The following is a 23,689-nucleotide window of genomic DNA, read 5'->3' as shown; positions in this document are numbered from 1 at the left end:
TCCCCTTACTAGCTATTCTTGTGTCTTTATCTTCCCATGTGTATATGCGTACATAGATGCATTTATTTCCTAGCTCTGACCACTGAAAGATCCTAGAAGGAAATACACCTAGAGCCTAGATTTGTGTTTCTATTGTTACTCTCCACTTTTTATAAAAGGGATTAAAGCTTCCCAGAAAAATGAAAGATCCAGGGCTGGGGAGGGTATAAAATGAGCATGGTGTAACTTGTTGTGCAGGAAATTAGGAAGTGCTCAAACAGCAATGAGACCATGACCCAAAGCCATGAGAGGCAGGCTGATAAGGTTATTCTATCAGTCAAAACTGGGATAATTTGAAAATCAAAACACAAAGAAACAAACAAACATTACTGGATTATAACCCACAGAACTCATATGAGTGCACGAATATATCCATGACTGATAAATGTGGAGAAAGCAATGAAGTTGGAGTACTGTCATTTCGCACCCAGTGTAGAGTAAGAATGGTTAAGAAGAATCAATAGATTCCAAATTGCGGGGCAGGGGGGCTACCCACCCACCCACCCACACACAACAGGAGATTCGCATGGTCTTAAGTGTCTCTTCACAAACTACTCAATAACTGAAGGGTAAAATCTAATAATCATACAATGGAAAACTGACAACTTGATAAAAAGTGACTCCACAAAGGAAGAACAAAAGGACATCAGGTGCTTCTGCACGTTATAGCATGAGAAAGACAAAACTTCAGTCATAAATTTTGGATGGAAATGCACAATCTAAATATAATCAGTAGGAACTATAAGAAAAACTCAAAGAACATTTTTTTTTAAAAGAGACTTTTCATTCACGTGAAATATACAGAATAAGTGAACCCACAGAGACAGAAGGCAGTTTGTAGGTTGTCAGGGGCTGGAAGGAGGCAGAGAATGAGTACCGGATTTCCTTATGTGGTGATGAAAACTTGAAACTAGACAGACTGGTGATTACACAACATCGTTCACTTTCAAACGATTAATTTTATGTTACGTGAATTTTACCTTAATAAAAAGTTAGAAAAAGTCTATCTGTACAATGATGTCTGACAATAAAAGACAAAGAAAGGCTGAAGAATTGTTTCGGATCAAAAGAGACTAGAAAGATATGAGTACATTCAATATGTAATCCTAGACTGGAGGGGAAAATTTCTTTTAAAGAACATTATTGGGTCAATTGACAAAATCAGAATTTCTTTTAAAATCTATTTTATTCCATCAGTGTCAGACTGACCAAGGTTGCTATTTATAATGTGGTTATGAAAGAGAATATCCTTATTCTTAGGAAACACACACAGAAGAGGTATGAAGCCATGATGTATGCAACTTATTCTCACATGGTTAAAAATTTAAATGTGTGTATATATACACCCATGTATGTACATATGGTGTGTATTATGTGTACATGAGAGTGTATGAGAACACAAGTGATAAAACTAGTGGGGTTAAATGTTAACAGGTGAGTACAGACAATCTACTATTTTGGCCACTTTAAAGTTCATAATCATCGGCAAAGTTTTTTAAAAAGCATGTCTCTTCCAAAAACTCCCCATTATTACTTAAAACCACTCTGAAACTATCAAAACATAAAATGGTTTGTAAAAATGCGTTCTTCTCTCCACATGGTTCAGCTAGCAGTACTCACATTAATAAGTTCCAGGTCACACTGGCCACGTTCATAAGCAACACAGGCCAGATGTGGATCTCTCTTCTCACAGTACTTCCCAACAACACGACTGTCATAATAAGGATTTTCACGAAGAAATCTCTCTGGGTTGTTATTACTGTCTATGTAGATTTTGGCTAATGCATTGTGAGTAGCAGGCTCTTCACAGCCCTCATGGATTCTTGCCTCTAGCCATGGCAGAAGCAGTTTCAATCTAGTAAAAACAAACAAACAAAACACACACAAAAACCCACATATACACATACTGTATTATATATAAATAACACACTCTTGACATGCTAACTATGTAAGTACCTTATGGTCTATAATGTGCTTCCCATGTATTATTTTGAATTCTCCAACAATCCTATTACAAATTGGGAAATTAAGACCCGGAAATGGTTTAATGACTTGCCCAAGATTACACAGACAGTATGTAAGACTATTCCATACTCTCCCAAATCTATCAGCTACATTATCTAGATAGGATATAGAAAGAAGAGATGACAGATTCACAGACTGTTCTTTTTTCTTCTTTTTAAACCTTTTTTTTTCAGCAGGGGAGGGGTGGTAATTTGGTTTACTTATTTGTTTTATTTTTAGAGGAGGTGCTGGGGATGGAACCCAGGACCTTGTGTATGCTAAGCATGCGTTTCTACCAGTTGAGCTATTCCCTCCTCCTAGACTGTTCTTTTTCACACTGGTCAAAATATCTAGACCTAAATAAATCTTGCCTAGGAGTAGGATAGGGATATGGAACGAGAAAATAGGCCAGATTATCTGAGGTTCCTTTCAATTCTAACATAATTAACATACATCATTACCAATAGCCAAAAGAAGCAGTACCCCAAATACATACCAGGAACAAAAATCTGGTAGCTTTAGAACCTCTGGGCTTAATAATGCTAGCAGTCATATGATCACTCCACCAAGGGACATGGCTTTGCTAAGCTACAGCTTATATTTCAATGGTCCAGATGACCAACACTCTTATCATGGTTTAAATAACATGTTAAATTGTTATGACCTATAATCACTTTAAACTAGTCTCAAGCTTTTAAAAATCAATGTTCTATTTTATATCTTCATTGTCCTTAAATGCAGAATTTTTCCATGTTTGAAACATTCCAATATAAATTCTATGAATACCATTAGTAGAACACCTATACCAACACAGTTTAAAATTAAACCCCATAGGGTCTCTTGATATCTTTTCATAGATAGAGTAACCTTATACTATTTTTCTAACCCACTAACCTCATTTACATCAGCACTTTCTGAACACTAGTTCATCAAAATGTCCCAACTAAAAAAACATACTTCATGTACTTTTTTAGTATTAGACACACTCACATATATTCTCCTCTACTGGAAATTTGTAATTCACATTGTCATATTAAGGTTCAACTTAAAAATCAGTTTAACATAGAGTTACAGGGTTATAGAGGAAACTCTTTTCTCTTGTTACACCTGGTAAGAATTTATCAGAGAAGAATTAGTTATTAAATATGGTGGTATCATACCTAACTAAAAGGAGGCTTTTTACATAGTTTATATGAAAAACAGCTATGTGGTTTGACTCTGTGTAATTATAAACATGTAAGAAATAACTGATCAACCAGGGTAACAGATATTCTATAATATCTCAGAAAACAGCAAAACAGATTTTTTTCCAGCGCTATACATCAAGCTATAGCTAGCCTATCACTTCTAAATTAGGCATCTCCAGCAAATTAAGGTCTATATGAGTTACTGAGTAGCTTCTAAGGCAACTGACAGGTTATACTTTTATTCACTACCACACTAGGAGAGACTAGTAATTTATTCCAGTTATGAAGATGAGAACAGTACTGCACCTGTTTCTTTTTTCAACCTCAGCAACAAGCTCATCAGTAGAGAATTGACCTCTTACAACAAGAATCAAGTTTTTGATGACATCTTCAGAGCAATCAACATCAAGCAATCCTCCAATAACCACAGGAAGTCGACTTGGATTCACCTACGGTTAAAAAAAAAAGTCGTATTATTTATAAGCAAAACCAAAAGAAATTAAAAAAAAATAAAACTCATTTCCCTCTTCAAGCTCAGTTTTTTGTTTTGTTTTGCTTTGTTTATTTCTTGGAGCTCAGTTTTAAAATTCAGTTGTCTGGCTTGGGTTAATTAATTACTTCAGCATTCCTCCAAAGCACAAGTAAGTCCAAAGATGCTACAGTCATGAAATGATTATGGAACATCATCTGGTAAAAAGGCCTCCATTATAGCAACACTGCCTTTCTGTTTGGGGAGCTAGAAGATAAAGTTTCTAATATCTTTAGTTAAGATGGTTTTAATACTGTGCTTTAGAGACTACGGCCTCTACTCAGATACCTCAGAGGCTATCAAATAAGTAAGGTGTAGGCCACTTAACTTTTTCAATGATAGCAGCTCTGTTCTATTCTATGTACTTGGCATGCACATAAAATTTTAAAGGATTCTGCTGGGGTAAAAAAAAAAGTTGAAAGTCATTGTAGCTCACTCTTACTGGACACAGAGTTTCAAAAGGATGAAAATTTCCAGTGTGAGAAGTAAAATCTACAAGATTTTATTTTTAAGTTATCTAAGGATTACTTACCTTCTGTACATATATCTCTATATACTTTTGAAGATTATTTCTATATAAATAGAGCACCAAATCGTGGACAAAGTCAAATCGATCACATACAATGATAAGTGGTAACTGATCTGTTAGCTTCGCTTCCTGAAAAACAAAACAAAAAGAAACATTAATTTTCTTCGTCTGTGAGATTATCAATGTAAAATATGAAAAGCTGTTTTATACTTGGCTCATATCCCAATAGCTGAAGAATGCCTAACCCTGTTTCAGTAAATTTTTATGAATACCTATAGTCACAGCAAAATACCAGGTCCTTCCCACACATACTCTTTACAAAAACAGGCAACAAGATTTGTGAGCCACCAGTGACACTCAGGGTATAAATAATCACACTGGGACTTTCACTAATAGTAACAAGTGAATTTGGAGCTGATTTAAGAGCTATAGTCATACTGTCAAATTAGGTATATATGGCTCACATTTCTTTCAAACTAATAACTTATTTTTTTACCCCTCCCCATTCCAATCTATATGGCCAGCTTCTAACACACTATTATAATAAAGCCTACAAGAGCAGCATGATGGTGATGGCCATGAATTAAATACACCATATGTTGCTATAACATACAAGTTAAAAAAAAAAAAAAGCACCTAAAGCATCTTTAAATTGCCAATTGCTTTTATCATTACAAATACCAAGCTATCATCCTACATATAGATTGACACAGATGTTACAGACAGATAGGTAACACCTGCACTGGGCATTTACCTGATACATGTCCTGTTACATTCCACAGACATTAGGTACAGCACAAAAAACAACAGTTTCCATCAGGAATTCATTTATACACAGTGAAACATTCCTCAATAAATGATTCCTCTATGATAGTCTACTAAGGAAGGAGAACTAATAAGCAGGGTAGGACTTTCCTCAATGACAGCCACTAAGAACATCATTTGCAAGGTCAAAATAAAATGTTTCGTAAGTCTAACACCGATCAGTCACCCAATTATAAATAATTAGAAGATCAGTCTATGAAGTACTCAGAGAACACTAAACTAAATCCGGGAGTTGTAAGAAATCTTGAATAAAAAAATCAAAATGGCTGTAAATCTGAAGTGGATGTCCAGCTGCAGATTTTTCACATCAAGGAAAGTCTCAAGCAAGTGTTACTAGCACCATGGAAACTTTGTACTAACAGCTGCTGCAATCGTTTCTAAAAAGAATGTTTGATTGATCAATGTGAAAGACTTCTGTAGGCCAAGTGTTTCCTACTAAACAAGTATCAACACATTAATCTTCAACTTGTTTAATATGCATGTAAGATATTAAATAGCGTATTTCACCACTTAGGGAAAAAACACACTTGCAAGTAATCTAAGACTACTTAGGTATTCTAGTCTCATACATATGTGTTTAAGATTTCTACTGCAAAGACAACTATTTGTATTTGCAAAGAAAATTTAAATTTGAAAAAATAGACAAAAACTGGGATACATTTTTTTAATTTATAAAGAATTTTGAATTTTGGTTGCTTGTTTCTGTTTTAATTGAAGTATAGTTAATTTACAATGCTGTGTTAGTTTCAGGTGTACAGCAAAGTGATTCAAGTCATATATATATATGTGTGTATATATATATGTATGTGTATATATATATATGTTCTTTTTCAGATTCTTTTCCAATATAGGTTATTAAAAGATACTAAATATAAATATAGCTCCTTGTGTTACACAGTAGGTCCCTATTATTTATCTATTTTATAGATAGTAGTGTGTATATGTTAATCCCAAACTCCTAATGTATCCCCCCTCTCCTTTTCCCTTGGGTAACCATGTTTGTTTTCTATGTCTGTGAGTCTATTTCTGTTTTGTAAATAAGTTCCCTTGTATCATTTTTTTAGATTCCACATATAAGTGACATCATATGATATTTGTCTTTCTCTGGAGATATTTTCTTGATTGCCTAAATTTGCACATGATTTCATACATGAGAATAATGCTATTAATACTTCAAACTTTTACTAAAAGGTTTCTCTTTTGTTATATGGTTAAAGATTTTAAGATTAAAATTGAAATTATGTAAACAAATTCAGGCTTTCTTAAACATAAAGCTATTCATTTAACTAATTATTTACTAAGTATCTATGTACCAGACACTGGAATAAGTGGAAATACAGCATTGGAGATATAACAGAGAACAAAGTAAGCATTCCCCAAAAGGACTTACATTCTAGTGGGAAGAGACACTGTCTCATAGTGTTAAGTGTTATAAAGGAAAAGAGCAATATATAGGAGAAGTGATGATGGAATAGGAATAGGAGTTATTTTATTTTTAGATAGGGTAAATCTGAGGTGTCCTTTCTCATGACATCTGATCAGAAATCTGAAAGAAGGTAAGGGAGCAGGTCATGAAAGTCTGAGAGGAAACTGGAAAACGACACAAGCAAAGGCCCTGGGGCAGGAGAGGGTTTAGGGAGTTCCAGGAATAGCAAGCAGGCCAACGAGGCTGAAGTAAAACCAAGAGAGGAAAAAGGATAGAAAAATAAGATCAAAGGTAGCAAGAAGAGGCTCATCGGTCTGAAGAACAGCTCTATGTTTTCTGTTCAGGGCTACAGTTTCAGAAGGTTAGGGCATGAACTGAATAATGCTAATGACACCATTTCATCCTACTTACAGGCTGCTGTAAAGAATTTATATTCTACCAATCTCTGTATTCCTGGCGGCTAGCGTATAAATGATACGTGTTTAATGTTCAAGATTAGATTCAGATAAGTATTTTTCTTATTATCACAGTTTACATACACCACCAGTCAATTATATAGCTAGTATGTCTAAAATGAAGTTTAGTAACAATAATGATGAGATGTAGCATTGCAGGTACATACTACAGGTCAGTAACAAGTGAGTAAATGGTTTAATACTTTCATTCTCATTACTGGCGTGAAAGGCTGAATATACAACAGCAGAATCTTAGCAATGAGCTCACATTTCAGATTATTTAATGATAAGACACCATGTTTTCCTAACTCACCCTGGAATTAAAATTCCTTCAAGAAGTCAGGAATAACTAAAAACCAAGAAGAAACAAAAGTTGCCTGACAGAAAGGCTAACTCGGCCTTACTTGCAAGGCTTGTTAACCATGGTCACCACTTGAACACCTATGGCATACAAAGTACTTGACAAACACAGCTTGTGGTTGAAGAAACCAAGGCTGAGACACAGTAGTTAATCTGCCCGAGGTAACAGCTAGATATTTACTGAATGAATAAACTATACCTAATAACAGAAAGAAATGGAATTTGAACTAGGTCTGACTGGTTCAAAAGCCCATAATTCACATCCACTCTCCTCTAACAGACTCGCATCCAGTTCCCAAGTGTGGAGGGGAATCCTCATCTAATTAGATCTCATGAGCTAAGCACCACAAGACTGCACCATCCTAGATTCCAGAGGATTTTCTGAAGCTCAAGAACATCACAATTAGGTGAAAACAGTTAATTTAGTCCTGCTTTACTTATATGATAACTTAATGCTAAAGAAATTACAACTGAAGCATAAAAGTTGAGAGCTTAATAAAAACACAAAGAAATCAGTGTCAGATGTAGTAGTATTTTTTAAGAAAAGGAAACAGTACTGATATTCAAAGGAGGAACTAAACTGGTATCATGGGTACACTAGCCAAGCATAGAGCATGAAATCCTTCTCATTTGGAGGGGTTTTTTGACACCAGAAAGTCCTGGGTTCAGACACATCATACTAGCCAGGCAGGCTACTCAGAATATTTATGATGGCCAAAACATTATAAAGCTATACTTTGGGGGAAAGTTTATCTTTTAATCTAAAATATAGGGCAACTTCAGCACTTCTAATTACATCATTATACTACAACCCCTAAGGGTTCAGTTATTTAATCTAAGTATTAAGTTCTTCAAAAGAACAAACAGCTAAAACTATAGATTATCTAAAAATGATGATTGCAGTAAGGAAAGCCTATTTTTTCCTACTAAATTGCACAATAAACATTTCGGTTTCAGTTTCAATCTAAAATATCCCAGAAGAAAAAAATACTTAAGAATTTTATATACTATCTCTGGAATCATTTCATATATATTTAATATAAATGTAAAATACATAAATATTCTATACTTTTCCTAATTTTTAGAAGCAACTGCTAAAGTATTATTTTCCTCACAAAGTAACTAGTAGGTATGAGAATGAAGCTAAAGTTAAATATTTAACAAAATTAACTGCCCTTGGGTATGCTTTAAAGTCTAAGAATCCTTAAATCATTACTCTTCATTCCAACTCAGGCAACCCTTACTTCTCTACAACCAAATTCATGTGTCACAAAAGCTGAAGATTTTTTTGTTTGACTGTAACTTAAATTTATGAATTAATAAATGATTAATACTCAGTTTCTAGAGTCAGGCTAATTTGATAAGAGAAAAACTATGTTCTTTACACAATAGAACGTTTATATATAACAGAGGCTCCTTAACATGACACTGAGGGCAAGCGAATCTTAATATTCAAAAAGAGCCTAAATGATATTTTAAAATACTGAGCATCTACAACCACTTTTCGAAATTTTTCTTCCAAAAATAAAGTGAAAGAAAGAAAATTCCTCTGAGATAGTGGGTTTTTTTTTTTTCATTTAAACAGATGGTCATTCTTAAATATTACTTACCAATTTCCTTCCCTATTTCAAAGGAAACCACAAAATATTAAATTTGGAAGAAATAATTCAGCACACAATTTGAGAATGCTAAGAATTTCACACTTAGGGGAAAAATATTTTAAAACTATGAGCAAACCCTTGTAGAACTGCTGATCTTCAACCCAACCAGAAGATGCATTACTCAAAACCAGTTACCTTGAGAAAATTCTTGACTCGCTCAGGATCATAGCAGTTGCTTTCTCTGCAGATTCTTTCTACTTCTTTGATCTGCCCAGTCTTGCAAGCTGCCTGAATATATTTAAAGTGCACGTCTGGGTCCTGACTAAAGTTAACAATGGATCCCAGAAAATAAAAAAGACCTTAAAGAAACAAATAATTAAAATTAAGCACAGGTGCACCTTTGAGAATAACAGAAATAAAAAATACCTAAGCAATTAAACATTATACTAATTATACCTCAATTTAAAAAACATCAAACACACTATTATACTGAATACTCCCAAATAAAAACTGATTGCTTAAAAAGCTCAATGAGAATTCAGTTCAATAAACAGATTTGCACTTTAATCCCTACAAAACAGAAAATTCAATCCAATGTTTTCTAGTAGCTGAGAAACACTTAGGAGGCAACTGCTTAATATCAAAGCTATTATCATACCATATTCCATGTAAGAAATTTTAAACGAAGTCCATTATAACAGGTGTTTTTCTATATGCAGTTAATGGGAAACATGCAAAAGTAGCTTAAGAATATAATATAGTGCTGTTCAACAGAATTTTCTTCAGTGATCCAAATAATTCTATATCTGTATTATCTAATATAGTAGCTACTAACCATATGTAGCTTATGAGTATCTGAAATGTAGCTAGTGTGACCAAATAACTAAATTTTTAATTGTATTCAATTTTAATTACTTTAAATTTACATAGCTGTATGTGGCTGGTGGCTACTATACTGAAAGAACAGTATAAATGCAGTGCATAGTTAACAGAAAATGAAAAAACTAAGAAAATCAGTAGAAATCTCTTATTCCTTCTGTCTAGAGCAGTACTATAAAGAGAGGGAAGGAAAGGTAATTGGGGACCAGATGTTTAGCTAATGAACCTAAAAGCCACCAACAGTGATCACATTAGTATTTAGTACAACCATGGTTCTCAACTGGGGGCGATTTTCTTCCCTGGAGACATTTTTGGTAGTCACAACTGGTGGAGCCCATGCTACTGGCATCTAGCGGACTGAAGCCAGTGATGCTGCTAAATATCCTGCATGCACACAACACATCCTCCAACTCAACAAATTATCCGGCCCAAAACGTCTGTAGTGTAAGCTTGAGAAAACCTGCTGTACACAGAATGTCCTTGGCTAGAAACTTTGCCACAATAAGAATTAGACAATATAAGCATGAAATCTTACTATACCCAATTATTAGTATTTTAATCTTATATATTTATGACAAAGCTACTATATATATTTGAATTTTAAAATTCTGCCTTTAATCCACCTATAGAATACCCACACAGTCTTGCTCATCGCTCATCCCTAGAACCTGACATAAAAGATGCTTGACAACATTTACTGAATAATAAAACTTAAATTATCCCATCAAAGTAAGCTTGTAGAAAGAATTTCCAACAGCCTATGACCATACCAATAACACCTCCTGGCTATCTTAAATAATTTAAAACAACTCAGAAACTCATAATTACCTTCAAAACTCTTGAAAGATTCAAAAAGTTCAATCAGAGACTGAGTTGACAGCTGTTCGTGATACTTTGAAGCCACTTGAACACAAATCTGTAGATTCTGACGAATATTAGCCGACAGCATGGCCCTGAGGCATTCGAGGGAGTCTTCTACTGATAAGGACCCAAAGTAATTTACTAACCACTAGAGGACAAAATAAATAAAATAATGTTGAACTTAATGGTGATATGAAATTACTATCATTCAGTAACGCAAACACATTTTCAGTATACTAATTAGTCGTAACTATTAAGAGACTGAAATACCTCAGGGTTAAGAAGATGGGTGTGAACAACCGCACGCTTTATATCATACAAATCAGTGAAGTGTTCTAATGCACGCTGTAGGAGGCCAGCCTTTTCACACAGCTGAGCGATATGAGCCCGGTCATAATGTGTGAACATCTGATTTCCTAGAATAGCATCTGCGACCTATAAAATCACAAACAGGATGAGTTTATTTTATCACCCCATTTATACCAGTAATCCCATATCCAGATTACATAATAAGATTCACTAATGAACACATAAAGGAGAGAAGGTACAAAGGAATGTTAGCTGAATTTTGTTAAATGAGGAACAGGCTTCTCAGTAGCTTCAAATAACTTAATCTAAGAAGCTCTGAATAACCACAGAAACAGTGTTGGAAACATGCCAAAAAAGCATGAAAACACATACTTGAGGTGCATGCATAAGGTTCATCTCAAGCAATCGTGTCTGTAAAGGACCTTCCGATGGCCGGTTATTCTTCAGGGCATCAAGTAAGAATGCAGTACACTGCTGAATTAGATTGTATTCCATAAACACGTCCACAATCTGCAAAAAAAAAAAAAAAAAGATTTGAAGAAAATTGTTTTTAAGATGCTTAAAAACTGTTTTATGATACTGTTGATAATATGTAAACAAAAGGAAATTAAACATTATTTCTTCCTTTACATACAAAAAATTGCCAGACCAAATCCCAGATTTAAAGAATATTATTTGGACAACATTAACTTCATAATTCAAGAAAAAAATTTGTCTTCTGGAGTGACTTTTAGTTCAAGTAAAAACTATTTCAAGATACTATGTAATAGCAGAATACAAACTGATAAAAATTTAAAATTTTGATGAACTATTTAAAACACAGAAAAGCATAAAAATGAAAGAGTCTGTGACTCCCACTTCGTATATGCATCTCTTCCCTCTCCCCTCACCTAATGGGAATGACTATCCTTTGCATTTTGTTATTCCCATACGTTTTTCATATTTTTAATACATATACCTCCTCTAAAAAAGGTGGTGTTTGTTTTGCATGTTCTAAAATTATATACAGATAGTATCTTACTGTCCATTCTTCTGCAACTTGCTTTTTTTGGTAACATACTTGAGATTTATCCATGAAAACAGACATAGCTCTAATTTCTACAAATAGAAAGGTTAACCTATTCTCCAAAGTAATTTCTACAAACAGAAAAGTTAACCTATTCTCCAAAGATCCCCTCATTCTCTGTTTAAATCAACTTCTACAAAATACATTTTAATTCCTTTACCTGTGTGATATCAGCAAGAGGTTCTTCATCCTGAACTAACATTTGAGCAAACTGCTGTCCCTGATCTGGACTGATACGCATGACATTTCTCAGCAGAAAGATCCAGTCTGGAGTATATCCAACCTACAAACACAGAAAAATTTAACCCCTGCTGCAAAGTTCCATTTTGACATCATTTAAAGCTTTTTCTATAATAGAATCTTGCTAATTCAGAACTATTGGTAAAAGTATAAATTCAGTTTTAACTCAGATGCTTAACTTAACCTGGTTATATAAGACAAAGATACTCTGGTGACAACATGCTTGAACAAATAGTTGTAAATTTTTCACTGGCTTATTCAGTTTCAATGACCACAGAAAAATTTGTTCTAACAGGTTAAACATACCCTAGCAACTTAAACCCTGATGAGTCATGCAAAAGTAACTATCTCCATTTCTGAAGTGCAATTTTTTATCTGAGAGTAGTAACAGCGTTTTTATACTTTTCCAAGTAATTAATAGTGAATTTCCTTAAATTTTTAAAGTCACTGAGAGTTACTATAGGCTCATTTCTCTCAATGTTTTAGTGAATTTATGCTGAGTATTTGTTTCACTGAACTCACTTTTTTAGCATACAAAACAATCTTCTGGACTTGACCTGTTTCTGCAAAGCACTGAATGACCTTATTTGGGACATTAGCCCTTAGGTACACACTGAGTGCCAGTGTAGGGTCCACAGATTTCACAAGGTCTCCCAGTTCTTCAGAGCATTCCAGCTGTCCAAAGGAAAGAGAGCCTGTTTAGTAATCCATGAGGTATTTTATAACCAGCACTTGACACAACTTCCCCTACAAATAATAACTAACATGACAGTTACTCAGTTGTCCCAGAAACGTATGATAAATATGCAGTAGTTGTGCTTATAAAGACTCTTGATTTTGCATTCACAGCAGTATCTCTGGAGAATTTTCCACACATCCTACTTAAACAAGGATTAAAAACCCACCAAGACTTCACACTTACCAGTATTACCAACTATCTTCTTAGAAATGTAAATAATTAAAAAGCAGAATCATGTACTTCTAACTATTAAAAATATTCAGGTGTCAAACTCCCGTGGTCCCAATTTTTCAAGAACAACGCAATCCTTAATGTAATGTTATCAAATGAAAATCTGATTTAAGGAGCCAGATGAGGCTTACCACAAGGACCACTATTAAAATTAGAGCAGAATCTGTATGTCTGAAGGATCTAAGTTCCATTATCTTCTCGATGTCTGGATTTAAGGTTGTAAAGAAGGCCACCAATTTAACAAGGTCAAACAGATAAAAATTTTAGAATTTTTAGGCGGCATGCAGGCAAATATCCTCTGTACTGTTCAACCTGCCTCAGTCAGCTGCCCAATCTGGAAAGCAGCTTCTCTAAGAGAGTCTTGCTTTATACACTAGAGCTGATTTTCTACTTGTTCTGATTATGTCAGAGAATAGCCCCATCCCTGATAAGTCAATACTGAGAAGCTCTACCAGAGTCTATACCTCTAAACTTAACATGCTGACTAAATGAAGAGTTGACCAGTGTCCTTTTAACCACAAATGGATCCCATATGACCATTCACACAAACAAGTAATGATGCTCAAAAAGCTTTCACGCTGTTATGCTGGTCAACTCAGTTACCTTGGCTGTTCCCATCCTCCCTTATCTTAAATAATTAAGATGGATCTCAAATACTAGTGTGGCTAGTAACAACTCTTCAGCAGACTCCCGTCCGAGCAAACTCCCGTCTGAGCATCTCAATCCTGACGTACTATTCTCTAGTATAAGACTGCCAGCTGGTTCAAGAAACAAGGACTTAGAATTAGTGATGTAAAAATATTACTGACACACTAACGCTGAATGGTGTAATAACATTAAAAGGTATTCTCTACTCAGGGTGTTTTAAACAGAACCACCTTGGTTTTTGACAGTGGCATAAGACATGGTAATCATTACTGTTACTTTGTGGAGAAAGGTTTTCTCTGGTGGGATGAAAGGGACAATATCACTAATGGATTGCTTAACCCTGTAATTTGTCTAACTGAGAAGCAACATTTACCACATGTACTTTAGAAACCATAGTATGATCAGATGCTCTATGTAAAAAGAAATTAAGTACCGAGTGAATATAAAAGGTATAGAGAAATCCTACAGTAAAGAAAGATGGTTAACAACTGTTTTTAAAGATTCATATTTAAATAACTTCAAGAAACTAAGTTAAATATTTTTTCACATAATGCCAATCAGTATTCCGTGAAATCACTCTGGAAATCGATATCACTGCTAATTGAGACAGCCCTGCTGCCTTGTTAACTTATCTATGATCCAACATTTTATATAACGTTTCCCTTGCACACCCAAACATGATTACTAGCAGCAAATATGACAATTTTGATACTTTGGAAGTTTCAAAAGAAAAGAAATGATGTATGGTTGACACTACTGTGTATATCAAGTGTGAAGTGTGGGAGATAGAAGATACTCTTATGTCCAAATGACTATCACATATGTTGACAAATTTGAATGTATACTAAACTAAGGGTCTCACACTAAGCTTTTCCTAAGGCAAAAGGACAGCAACTTGCTTCCAGGTTGGTAGTTTTAAGCACTCAACAAGTAATCCTGGATTCCACCTAAAAAATAAAGATATCCCACCTCAACGTGCCACAAAATTAAAACACATTTTCAAAAGGATATACGTTTATCATCACATGCAATGTCTGTTCTTGTTCTGTCCTCATAAGCAATAAATAATGGATGGAGACATTTTGGCACAGTCTATATGTTTTTACCTTGCTAATGTGCTGTCTACTGCAATCACAGCAAAAATATATTCACATAAATTAATATACCTTATCTTCTTTTAACCATTTCTCCAAAAGCTGTTTCCGCCCTTGCTGAAGTACAGGCCTACACAGTTCTAAGGATTCGTATTTGTTTAGCTGGCCCTGGTCCAAAAGGATTCCGAAGTATTGAAGCAGAGGAGAAGTTTGACCTGGTTGGGCTGGGACGCTCTGGAACCGACGTATGGTGTCTGGGGTACGAAGGATTCCCTTTAAGAAAAAGTTAAGGACTCCCTTTAAAGATGATCCAACATCATACTAATAACTCCATGGGTTTCTTAGATCAATCTCAGAGGAATGATTCCATCTACGAATACCAAATCTCAAATCTTCAATATATTTAATAGTAAAGATTCAATGTTGGTCACACTTCTGGTTCAGTGCTATAAGATTATTCTGAATCAGAAATATACCAACCTAATTATAATGCCAATGTATAAGAGAATAAGCGTATTAATAAGCAGTTATGGCTAAGCTATTATTGCCGGTTCACATTAAGTGGAAATTTCATTACACTGGCCAGGGAGTAAGGCGTTAATTCAGTCCAACATAATTCACAGGTGATGAGGATAAACTCAGCTCAATTTCAGACAACTTTTCCTACCATAAATTCAACAGGATTTGTTTAAATCTCCAACTTGTGGAAGTAAAATCAGTAGCTATCATAGATGAGGCTCAAACAGTGTAACAACTAAGTAATTAAACATTATTATATCTATGTAAATCATAGCTTGTTAGGTCTACATACCATTCTAACATTCTGAGTTTTAAAAAGCTAACTAAATCTAGAGCACAGAAAAGTAATTAATCAAATATAGAGGTACTGACAAGTAACTCAACTTCTGGAAAATCTGACCTAAAACAGATTAGCTTCTCTGTGGAAGTTGGTTCTGCTTATAAGAGTAATGAAATAAAGCATGTTAGCATGAATCCAATCATGGCAAGTTCATCTTCATAGCTATTTACCTTTGGTGCATTAGCAGCCACTTTTGCTGCCTCTGAATAATTTCCCTGGGCAAAAAGAGCATTAAATTTCCGGGCAAAGAGTTCTTCAGCACCAGCTAAGTTGTTACGGACAGCCATTCTCAGAGCCAAATCAGGATTTTGTAGAACATTGGTGATATAAGGAATTATGTTTTCTTCTTCCACGCATACTGAGAGAACCTGCAATTTAAGAGCTAATGAATAGATGCAGTGTGTGCATTTGACTATCAATGATACCAAATCGGTTTACAGACAACTACTACTGAGTCACAAAGGTAATAACACTGTGACAGCTGCTTTCTTGTTGTCATAAAAAAAATAAACAAAAAGAAAAAAGAAAAAATAGAGACCAGAAAAAAGAAGACACAGGGATGCTAAGCCACTTGAGGGTTCCTAAAATTTGGCCATTCTGTAATATAAGTAACTCCCTACTTCATACTGTCCAAACTCTAAATACTTTGCTACCATCCATTCTTAACATGGTACGGACTCGCCTAGAAGTAGTTTAAGGCACGTTCCTTTTAACTCAAGGATTTTTTTTTTAACAAGGATTTTTCAGTAATTTTAATTACATTTACATTCCTAGAGTTCAGATTATATACTCAATGAGGGGAGGAACTACTGAATCCTCGTACCTACTGAATCCAACGTACCTAATAAAATGCAAAGTGTACAATAGGTGCTTAATAAATATGGCGTTGGTAAAGTGCAATTTCCAACCGCTTTTTGGCGAAGAGTCACCTACCCTCACAGTCCTCCTAAAAAGTCACTTCCTCATAATGTTGGTCTACTTGTCCAAAAGCTGAATTTGTGTCAGCTGCCACAGAGAAAGGAAGCCCTCTACTGTGCACCCACTCCTCTCCCCAGCACCAGAGGTGGTCACGCACTCCAGCCAGTAAGCGATTTATTTCACCTCCAACAACACTCGTCATACTATTTTCCCGTCTAAGTGTTTCTCAGTCACTACTCCACATGAGGAAAGGGACTTATCTTGAACTGTATTACAAGCACCAAACATTGTTTAGCACAGAGCAGACACTTAATATTTGTTAAATAAATGAATGTGAGAAATTTCTGTCCCAAGAACAAGAATCGAATATAATTTGAGAACTCAGTTAGATAAGTAACATCTATTTGCCTGCTCTATTATTCTTTACGAGGAAAACGATGGAATTTTAACCTCCAAAACTTTTTCATTTCCACAGGGCTGACCTCCATCCTCAAAGGCCATCCTATATTGGCAATGTGTCGTTCTACTCCATATTAAGACATCCCTTTTAAAAAAAGAAAGGAATTGCTTTCCTTACAGTCATCTGCATTCCTGACTCTCACCTTTAATACTTACCTCCTAGGAAAAATAAGGAAATAAACAAACCCAGTTCTAACCATACTTCCTGAAGCTTCCTAATGAGCATCACCTTGATCTTCCCCAAACACCAAATCCATAGTTTCATATTCACTCTGCTTTTAGACTGTACTAGCAGATTTCTAGCAACCAGTACTTAAGATCTACAGGGGACAAAGAAGGTTCTCCTGTATTTTCTAAAGTACTCAGTTCTACCAAGTTCAGAATTTAAGCCAGATATTGGCAATAATGTCACCTTGATCACTTTCGAGTTTTCAACTAATAGAAACCACGCACTCATTCCTTCAGGGCTTACGTCCAGCTGTACTTGACTCTGATCAAAAGAACAGAGAAAAGTCCTGAGGCCTAAAGTTTACTGTAAACATCCATCTCCTTACTCAAAGAAAATTTGTGGGGGAAAGGGAGGGGAATAATAAGTAAGGTCCCAGAATCAGAGTTATGAATATTAAGTATATATGGTGAAAATTATTCAAGATACTTTGGCTTAACTTAAGCATTATCTTAAAAAACATCAGCATAGTAGCAGAAATAAAGTGTCTGGCTTAACAACTTTATGATTATAAAACAATCACTAACCTAGTTTATCAAAAGACCAATTCATTCTTGATTCTTCCAAGAGACACATGCCACTGAATAAATGAAAGCTACTGAATTTTTAAAGTCACTTTTGTGCCAGACATTAACTGGTGTAGAAACACAATTAAACAAAGAAAAGCCCGTTTCCTAAGGGAGAACAGTGACTGAAGCAGTTAAGTGAGCAACTGTAAGTCACTGTGTAAGTGCCATGAGGAGGGCCACTTAAGATCTAGGGACATAAAGCACCTCACCAGGTGTAGAACTGAGGTAGGGGATGGACAGGTAGGGAAAGACTCCCTTTCTCTAGAGTACTTCCCTCCTCATACACATACCATTTTGTGGAAATTAACAGAGTAAAGGAGGAAAGAGCCTACCTACTTCCTTTGCTTACCATCTAAAAAAAATACTAATTTAGAGGAAAACTAGTAAAAGGCAAGACCAGTAACAGTACCGTTTTTAAAATTTTAACCTTTATTTTTAAGAAAAAAAGATATGCCCTGGCAGAATATTGTAAATTACATTAGAATACTAAGAAAACAGAAAAAGGATCACTTGTGCTAGGTGGAGCGAAGAGGTTTATCAAGTGTGACAAATATGTTCCCTATCTAACTGGATGACTTTCCAGGTACCCCACAATAGCTACTGTAACGTATCACCTTCCAACATTAAACATTTAGTGATAGTTACTGAAGAGTTAGGAAGAAAGATGTAGGAAGAATTCTCTTCCTTGTAGTTGGTAATTTGTCTCAGAGATCACAAGAAGAAGATCACCATAAAATGTCTACAGCCTATCAAATGTGACCCTAACAGTTTCTTTCCATGAAGAGGCACTTCTTTTGTAACAGAGACAAAAATACGATCTTAGGTGGTGATGCTGTATGCCAGTTTCCCTCTCTGAGACAGGATTAAAGAGAGACTGTATCATATGCTTCTGCATTTTTAGGTATAGATTATTTTCTGACATCCAAAGTTACCATTTACTTTTTGAAAAAAAGCTGACAGTAATAAGTGCTATTTTATCACACTTTACTTTTCTATGTTTCCTTACTTGTCCTTTTCTGTTTACTCCAATTATTCCAGCTGTGGCTTCATGAGGTGCAGTAACAAAGATTGTTTCTCCACTGATTCTATTCATGTAGATGCAGGTACCAGTCTCAAGATCATAGAGGTGGATATAACCATACTTAGTAATCAAAAATACTACATCATGCTTTTCACTGATCTGTATAAAGAAAATCAACAATTCAGTAAAATAATCTACAAACGAAATTTATTCCAATTCCATTTTAGAGATGGTGAAACTCTAGAACTTTGACAAGAGGTTGACAAGAAAATTAAAAGCTAGTATTTATGGTTTCCTCATTTTTATAGCAAATTCAAATATGGGATAACCCCATGCTCTTCCATAAAACACAAGAATATTAATAAATTATATACAAGAGAAAACATGACTCTGAAAAACTTAGGATAACCCAATTTACACACTACATGAAAATAAGAGTATTACTTCGTAAAGTTTCACTAGTAAACTTTACTTTTGGATAAATGGTACTCTTTTAAGCACCACTTAAATGATACTGACTGTGAGTAGTAGTTTTTGAATGAATTGTGTTAAGAGGAGAGATCTTAAAATTCCATTTGTTTTGCTTAAAATACCTGCATTGCAACAGGAAAGTCATTTTGTGCTTCTGGAGGAAAGAAAACATCCACTGCCTTCTTTGGAAAGGGCTGGTTCCCTGTAGGTGGTGTGCCAACTTCAATGATATGTAACTGTCCAAAAGAAAACAAAACCTATCATCAACCGCTGAAAGGATAATAGCAGCTTTATTTGTAGCCCCAAACTGGAAACAACCAAAATGTCTCACAAAAGGTGAACATTAAACTATATGGTACAATCACACCATAAAATACCCTCAGTAATAAAATGAACTTTTTAAAAAACTGAAGTACAGTTAGTTACAACGTGTCGATTTCTGGTGCACAGCACAATGTCCCAGTCACACATATACATACATATAACATGGACATTATGCCCACTGGGAACAACAACAAAAAAGCCAATCTCAAAAGATTACATATTATATTCTTCTATTTATACAGCATTCTTGAAGAGACAAAATTACACAAATTTACAGAGTAAATCAGTGACTGTGAGGGGTTAGAGATGGTGAAGGAGAGGTAAATGGTTGTGATTATAAAGGGGTAGCAAGAGGGAAATCTTTGTGGTGATGGAATAGTATGTATCTTGAATCTTGTCATGATGAAATGACACCAAATTATACAATTGTACTGATGTCAATTTCTGGTTTTTCTACTGTACAATATTTCTATGTAAGATGTAACCACTGGGGGAAACTAGATAAAGGGTACAGGATCTGTCCCTACTGTTTTTGTAGCTTCCTCTCAATGTATATTATCTTAAGACAAAAATTTTATAAAGTCAGTTGATTAGCTCAAACAATCACACCTCAATTTACCTTAAAGTAAGTACACAGAATGGTAAAATAACCACAAAGGTACTTTTTCATGGCTTTCAATTATAATTTAGTATTCCCAAATAGAAATCTAACTTAAGTTATTAAATTCTTCTCTGCCCATACCTACTTAAACACAGATTGAAAGCGTACACCTAAGCTGAGTTGTCCCTGTAATCATATACATCTCAGAAACTGGATGAGAACATTTTGGTTTAAAATGTCTGACATTGCACATCAGTGAGCAAGGCAAAAGAAAGTGAATACTGTCAATGAAAGAGTGTCATATATTTTGCTTAGTCATGTCAGGAATGGACTAAGACAAAAAAGAAGTTCTCAAGATAAATAACCATATGAAAGTTACAGGGTCTCATCCCTAATTAGGATGACTAGCCATACTGAAAAGTTTATCTTCCTTCAAAAACCATGGCAGATCATGAAAGATAACACAACACATCACACAGGCTCAAGAACTTATAAACTACTACAAAAATGATATGCAAGGCTTATTTCCAAGAGGACTTTTAGAAAGATGTCACAGCCTACCCTTGTCATACCAGATTGGTAGGATCATTCCTTGGTTCGGGGATTCCCACTCTGAAATTTGAGGCAGAATTCTAACTCTATGTGCATATATTCTCTCCCAGCTTACTGGCTATTGATTACCATATTTTACACAATCTCTATCTTGATTTTAAAAACTACTTACCATGAAAAATACTGAGACTTCAGAGATTCTATTATGGCAGTGAGAACAAAGTCAACCTGAGCTTCGCGGGGCAGCAGCGCTAACCGGGGCATCCAGCAGTGCAGTCAGAGCAGTGGGTCCTCCGAGCTCTGTGGCAGGGCTTTTGGCTGGGGGCCTGGCTGCTGCCCATTTTCCCTCATTCTTCTTCATTGTACAAGCTTGGTTCAAAATGTTCCTAGCTATTATAAACTATCCATTATCTTTTCACTAAATTTTTTATGCTCTAATCAACCAGACTTTGTGCCTGTTGTCTGCAACTAAGAATCCTAACATAAAAAGCACTTCATACTGTCCAGGTGATTTCAGTGCACAGTCAGGGTTGAGAAGCTCTGACTTAAGGCAGTGGTATTCACACTGTGATCCACATTCTGTCTAGTCACTTAAGAGTATATAAAACACACATTATGAGCTCCACTTACTGAATCAGACTCTAGACGGATGGCACACAAATGTGCATTTTAGCCATGCTAATGATTCTTAAACTCAGTAAAGCTGAAAAACATCATATTAAGGCCTTTGGTAAAGGCAATGAAAATAAAGTCTTATTACAAACAGCTGATACACAAAAAAGTTGTTAAAGATTATTCATTTTAGACAAGTATCACTAGAAACAATTTCAACAAATTAAGTCACCACAAATCTGAATGTTAAAGAAAAATTAACAAGAAAAGAGACAATATTTTGAAATTAGATAATTAGTAGCAAACAGACAAAGTACAAGTTCTTACTAAAATAATTTCCAAAAGCAAAACTTACCTTCCCTCCAGCTTGACCCCGTACTGCAAAACAAAACAGCGTTGACTCTTCTGCATTTCCTTCCATCTTAAACTGTGCGAAGCTGGCGGCATGCCCTTCAATGGGCTGAGACACTTTCCTATCTACAGAATATAACTGCATAGCTCCCACCACACGATTTTGCTACAAAAGATTGAGCAGAATAAAGTTTGATGACCCAATGAATCAGTAACTCTCAGATTCATCAACTAGTGAAACAATTAGAATGTTTTCTCATCTTTAGCAGGATTTCTAATTCTTTACTAGTTCTCTCAATGAAGATTTGATACCTCTTAATTTAAAACTTAGTTGCAAACATTATCTCATTAAAGCTTAACATGAATGTTTCACATGTGCCTCATTTACAACCATCTTTTTACACTATCTTAAAAAAAAGGGATATAGGAGTACATGTTCTGCAGTAAATGTCGACAGTAAATTCCAAATCATTCATGTAAGAATTTAAGATCCACTCAACCTGCAATTAAGACCTAAAAACACTTGGTAAGAGTACTCTGAACTGTATGTCAGTATAAAAGTAATGAGCCAGCAATGTTAACTTCTTAAAAATAAAAAAAGAAAGGAAAAAAAAGTCTTCCAAAATAAGTCAGATTTGCAAAGAAGACCTAATTTCAAAACAAACTGCATTCTGGGCACATTAATTCTCTAGGCCTTTTCTTTAATAAAAACTAGAAAAATATTACCTGTGCAGATATGCCAGTCAGAAGTAACCACTTTTGCTTTGCATCTGTACGGTAATTGATGATCTGGCATCCTGCAAGGCTAGAATGGCGGTCGAACATTTTCACTGGCTGAGACTCTCCTTCCATACTCCAGTGATAAACTGCATTATCCGTAACAAGAGCAACCGTATTCAAAGAGATCCATTTCCAGAAAGTGACGTCATCAGTCATGGTATGGGCCTTCATTTTACTTTTCATTTCAATGTTAAATATCTGAAGAGTTTTCCCAGCTAAAAACAAAAGTAAGAATTATGAATCACTAAGAAAGCAAAGTTCAGGATAAATTACTATCTAGCTGGACTAGACTAGCTCTACAGCAAAATCTGTAACTTCCAAACAAAATGGTTCTATCTTGAGACCACTAACCAACTACGGAAGTCACACTGACAGAGCCACAACCACTGAAGAGACAGCTAAGACTGAGTAAACCATCTACATCTGAAGCAGAAACTCTACAACCACTAATAAAGACATTTTAAACATAGCATAACTTCCAAGGACTTCTAAATCCCAACTAAAAATGAGTCTAAAGAACAGCTCACTTAATGATGGTAATCAAAGGTTGTAATCTTCATACTTAAGAATGTTTACCCATAAACTTAATTAGTTGTAGGTACATTGAACAAAGCAAATCTGATTCAAGCCCATGGGGAAAATGTCTACTCTTGAAAAAGCAGTCGTTCCCCATCCAACTAAATCTCGTGGGAACTTCTTGGAAGAGAATCTACTTCAACTCTGCCTTGTACCACTAGCACATAAGAGAAGTGCATGCTACATTTAACTGGTTTAAGATACAAAGGGAAAGTAGAGGTGCTATAGGAAAGGACAGGGAGACAAAGGAGAGTTTCAGATGTTGTTAGTCTACTGGAGGTAAGAACAAAGTTCAAGCTTCATCCAAGTAAGGCAGCAAACATTCAGTAAAAGGATGAAATTTGCCTT

General features: G+C 35.1%; 1 protein-coding gene across 2 annotated transcripts in view; it reads right to left on the bottom strand.

Moving 5' to 3' along the window:
• The window catches only part of CLTC (clathrin heavy chain), a 57,993-nt gene that overhangs the window by 13,800 nt on the left and 20,504 nt on the right, over positions 1–23,689 (bottom strand). For both annotated transcript variants that reach the window (XM_006218000.4, XM_015250955.3), the window contains exons 3-17: positions 22,712–22,980; positions 21,990–22,151; positions 19,668–19,781; positions 19,060–19,233; positions 16,052–16,249; positions 15,095–15,295; positions 12,833–12,985; positions 12,231–12,353; positions 11,377–11,514; positions 10,966–11,130; positions 10,663–10,843; positions 9,151–9,314; positions 4,292–4,417; positions 3,537–3,679; positions 1,660–1,894 (exon numbers count right to left, since the gene is read on the bottom strand). In XM_006218000.4, the coding sequence (XP_006218062.1) occupies positions 1,660–1,894; positions 3,537–3,679; positions 4,292–4,417; positions 9,151–9,314; positions 10,663–10,843; positions 10,966–11,130; positions 11,377–11,514; positions 12,231–12,353; positions 12,833–12,985; positions 15,095–15,295; positions 16,052–16,249; positions 19,060–19,233; positions 19,668–19,781; positions 21,990–22,151; positions 22,712–22,980 (2,546 nt within the window). The remainder of the gene's footprint in view (positions 1–1,659; positions 1,895–3,536; positions 3,680–4,291; positions 4,418–9,150; positions 9,315–10,662; positions 10,844–10,965; positions 11,131–11,376; positions 11,515–12,230; positions 12,354–12,832; positions 12,986–15,094; positions 15,296–16,051; positions 16,250–19,059; positions 19,234–19,667; positions 19,782–21,989; positions 22,152–22,711; positions 22,981–23,689) is intronic.

The sequence above is a fragment of the Vicugna pacos genome, chromosome 16 (assembly GCF_048564905.1).
Source record: "Vicugna pacos chromosome 16, VicPac4, whole genome shotgun sequence".
In the NCBI taxonomy this organism is placed as follows: domain Eukaryota; kingdom Metazoa; phylum Chordata; class Mammalia; order Artiodactyla; family Camelidae; genus Vicugna; species Vicugna pacos.
The sequence above is the reverse complement of the archived record's forward strand: the minus strand, read 5'-3'. Positions and strand labels throughout refer to the sequence as shown.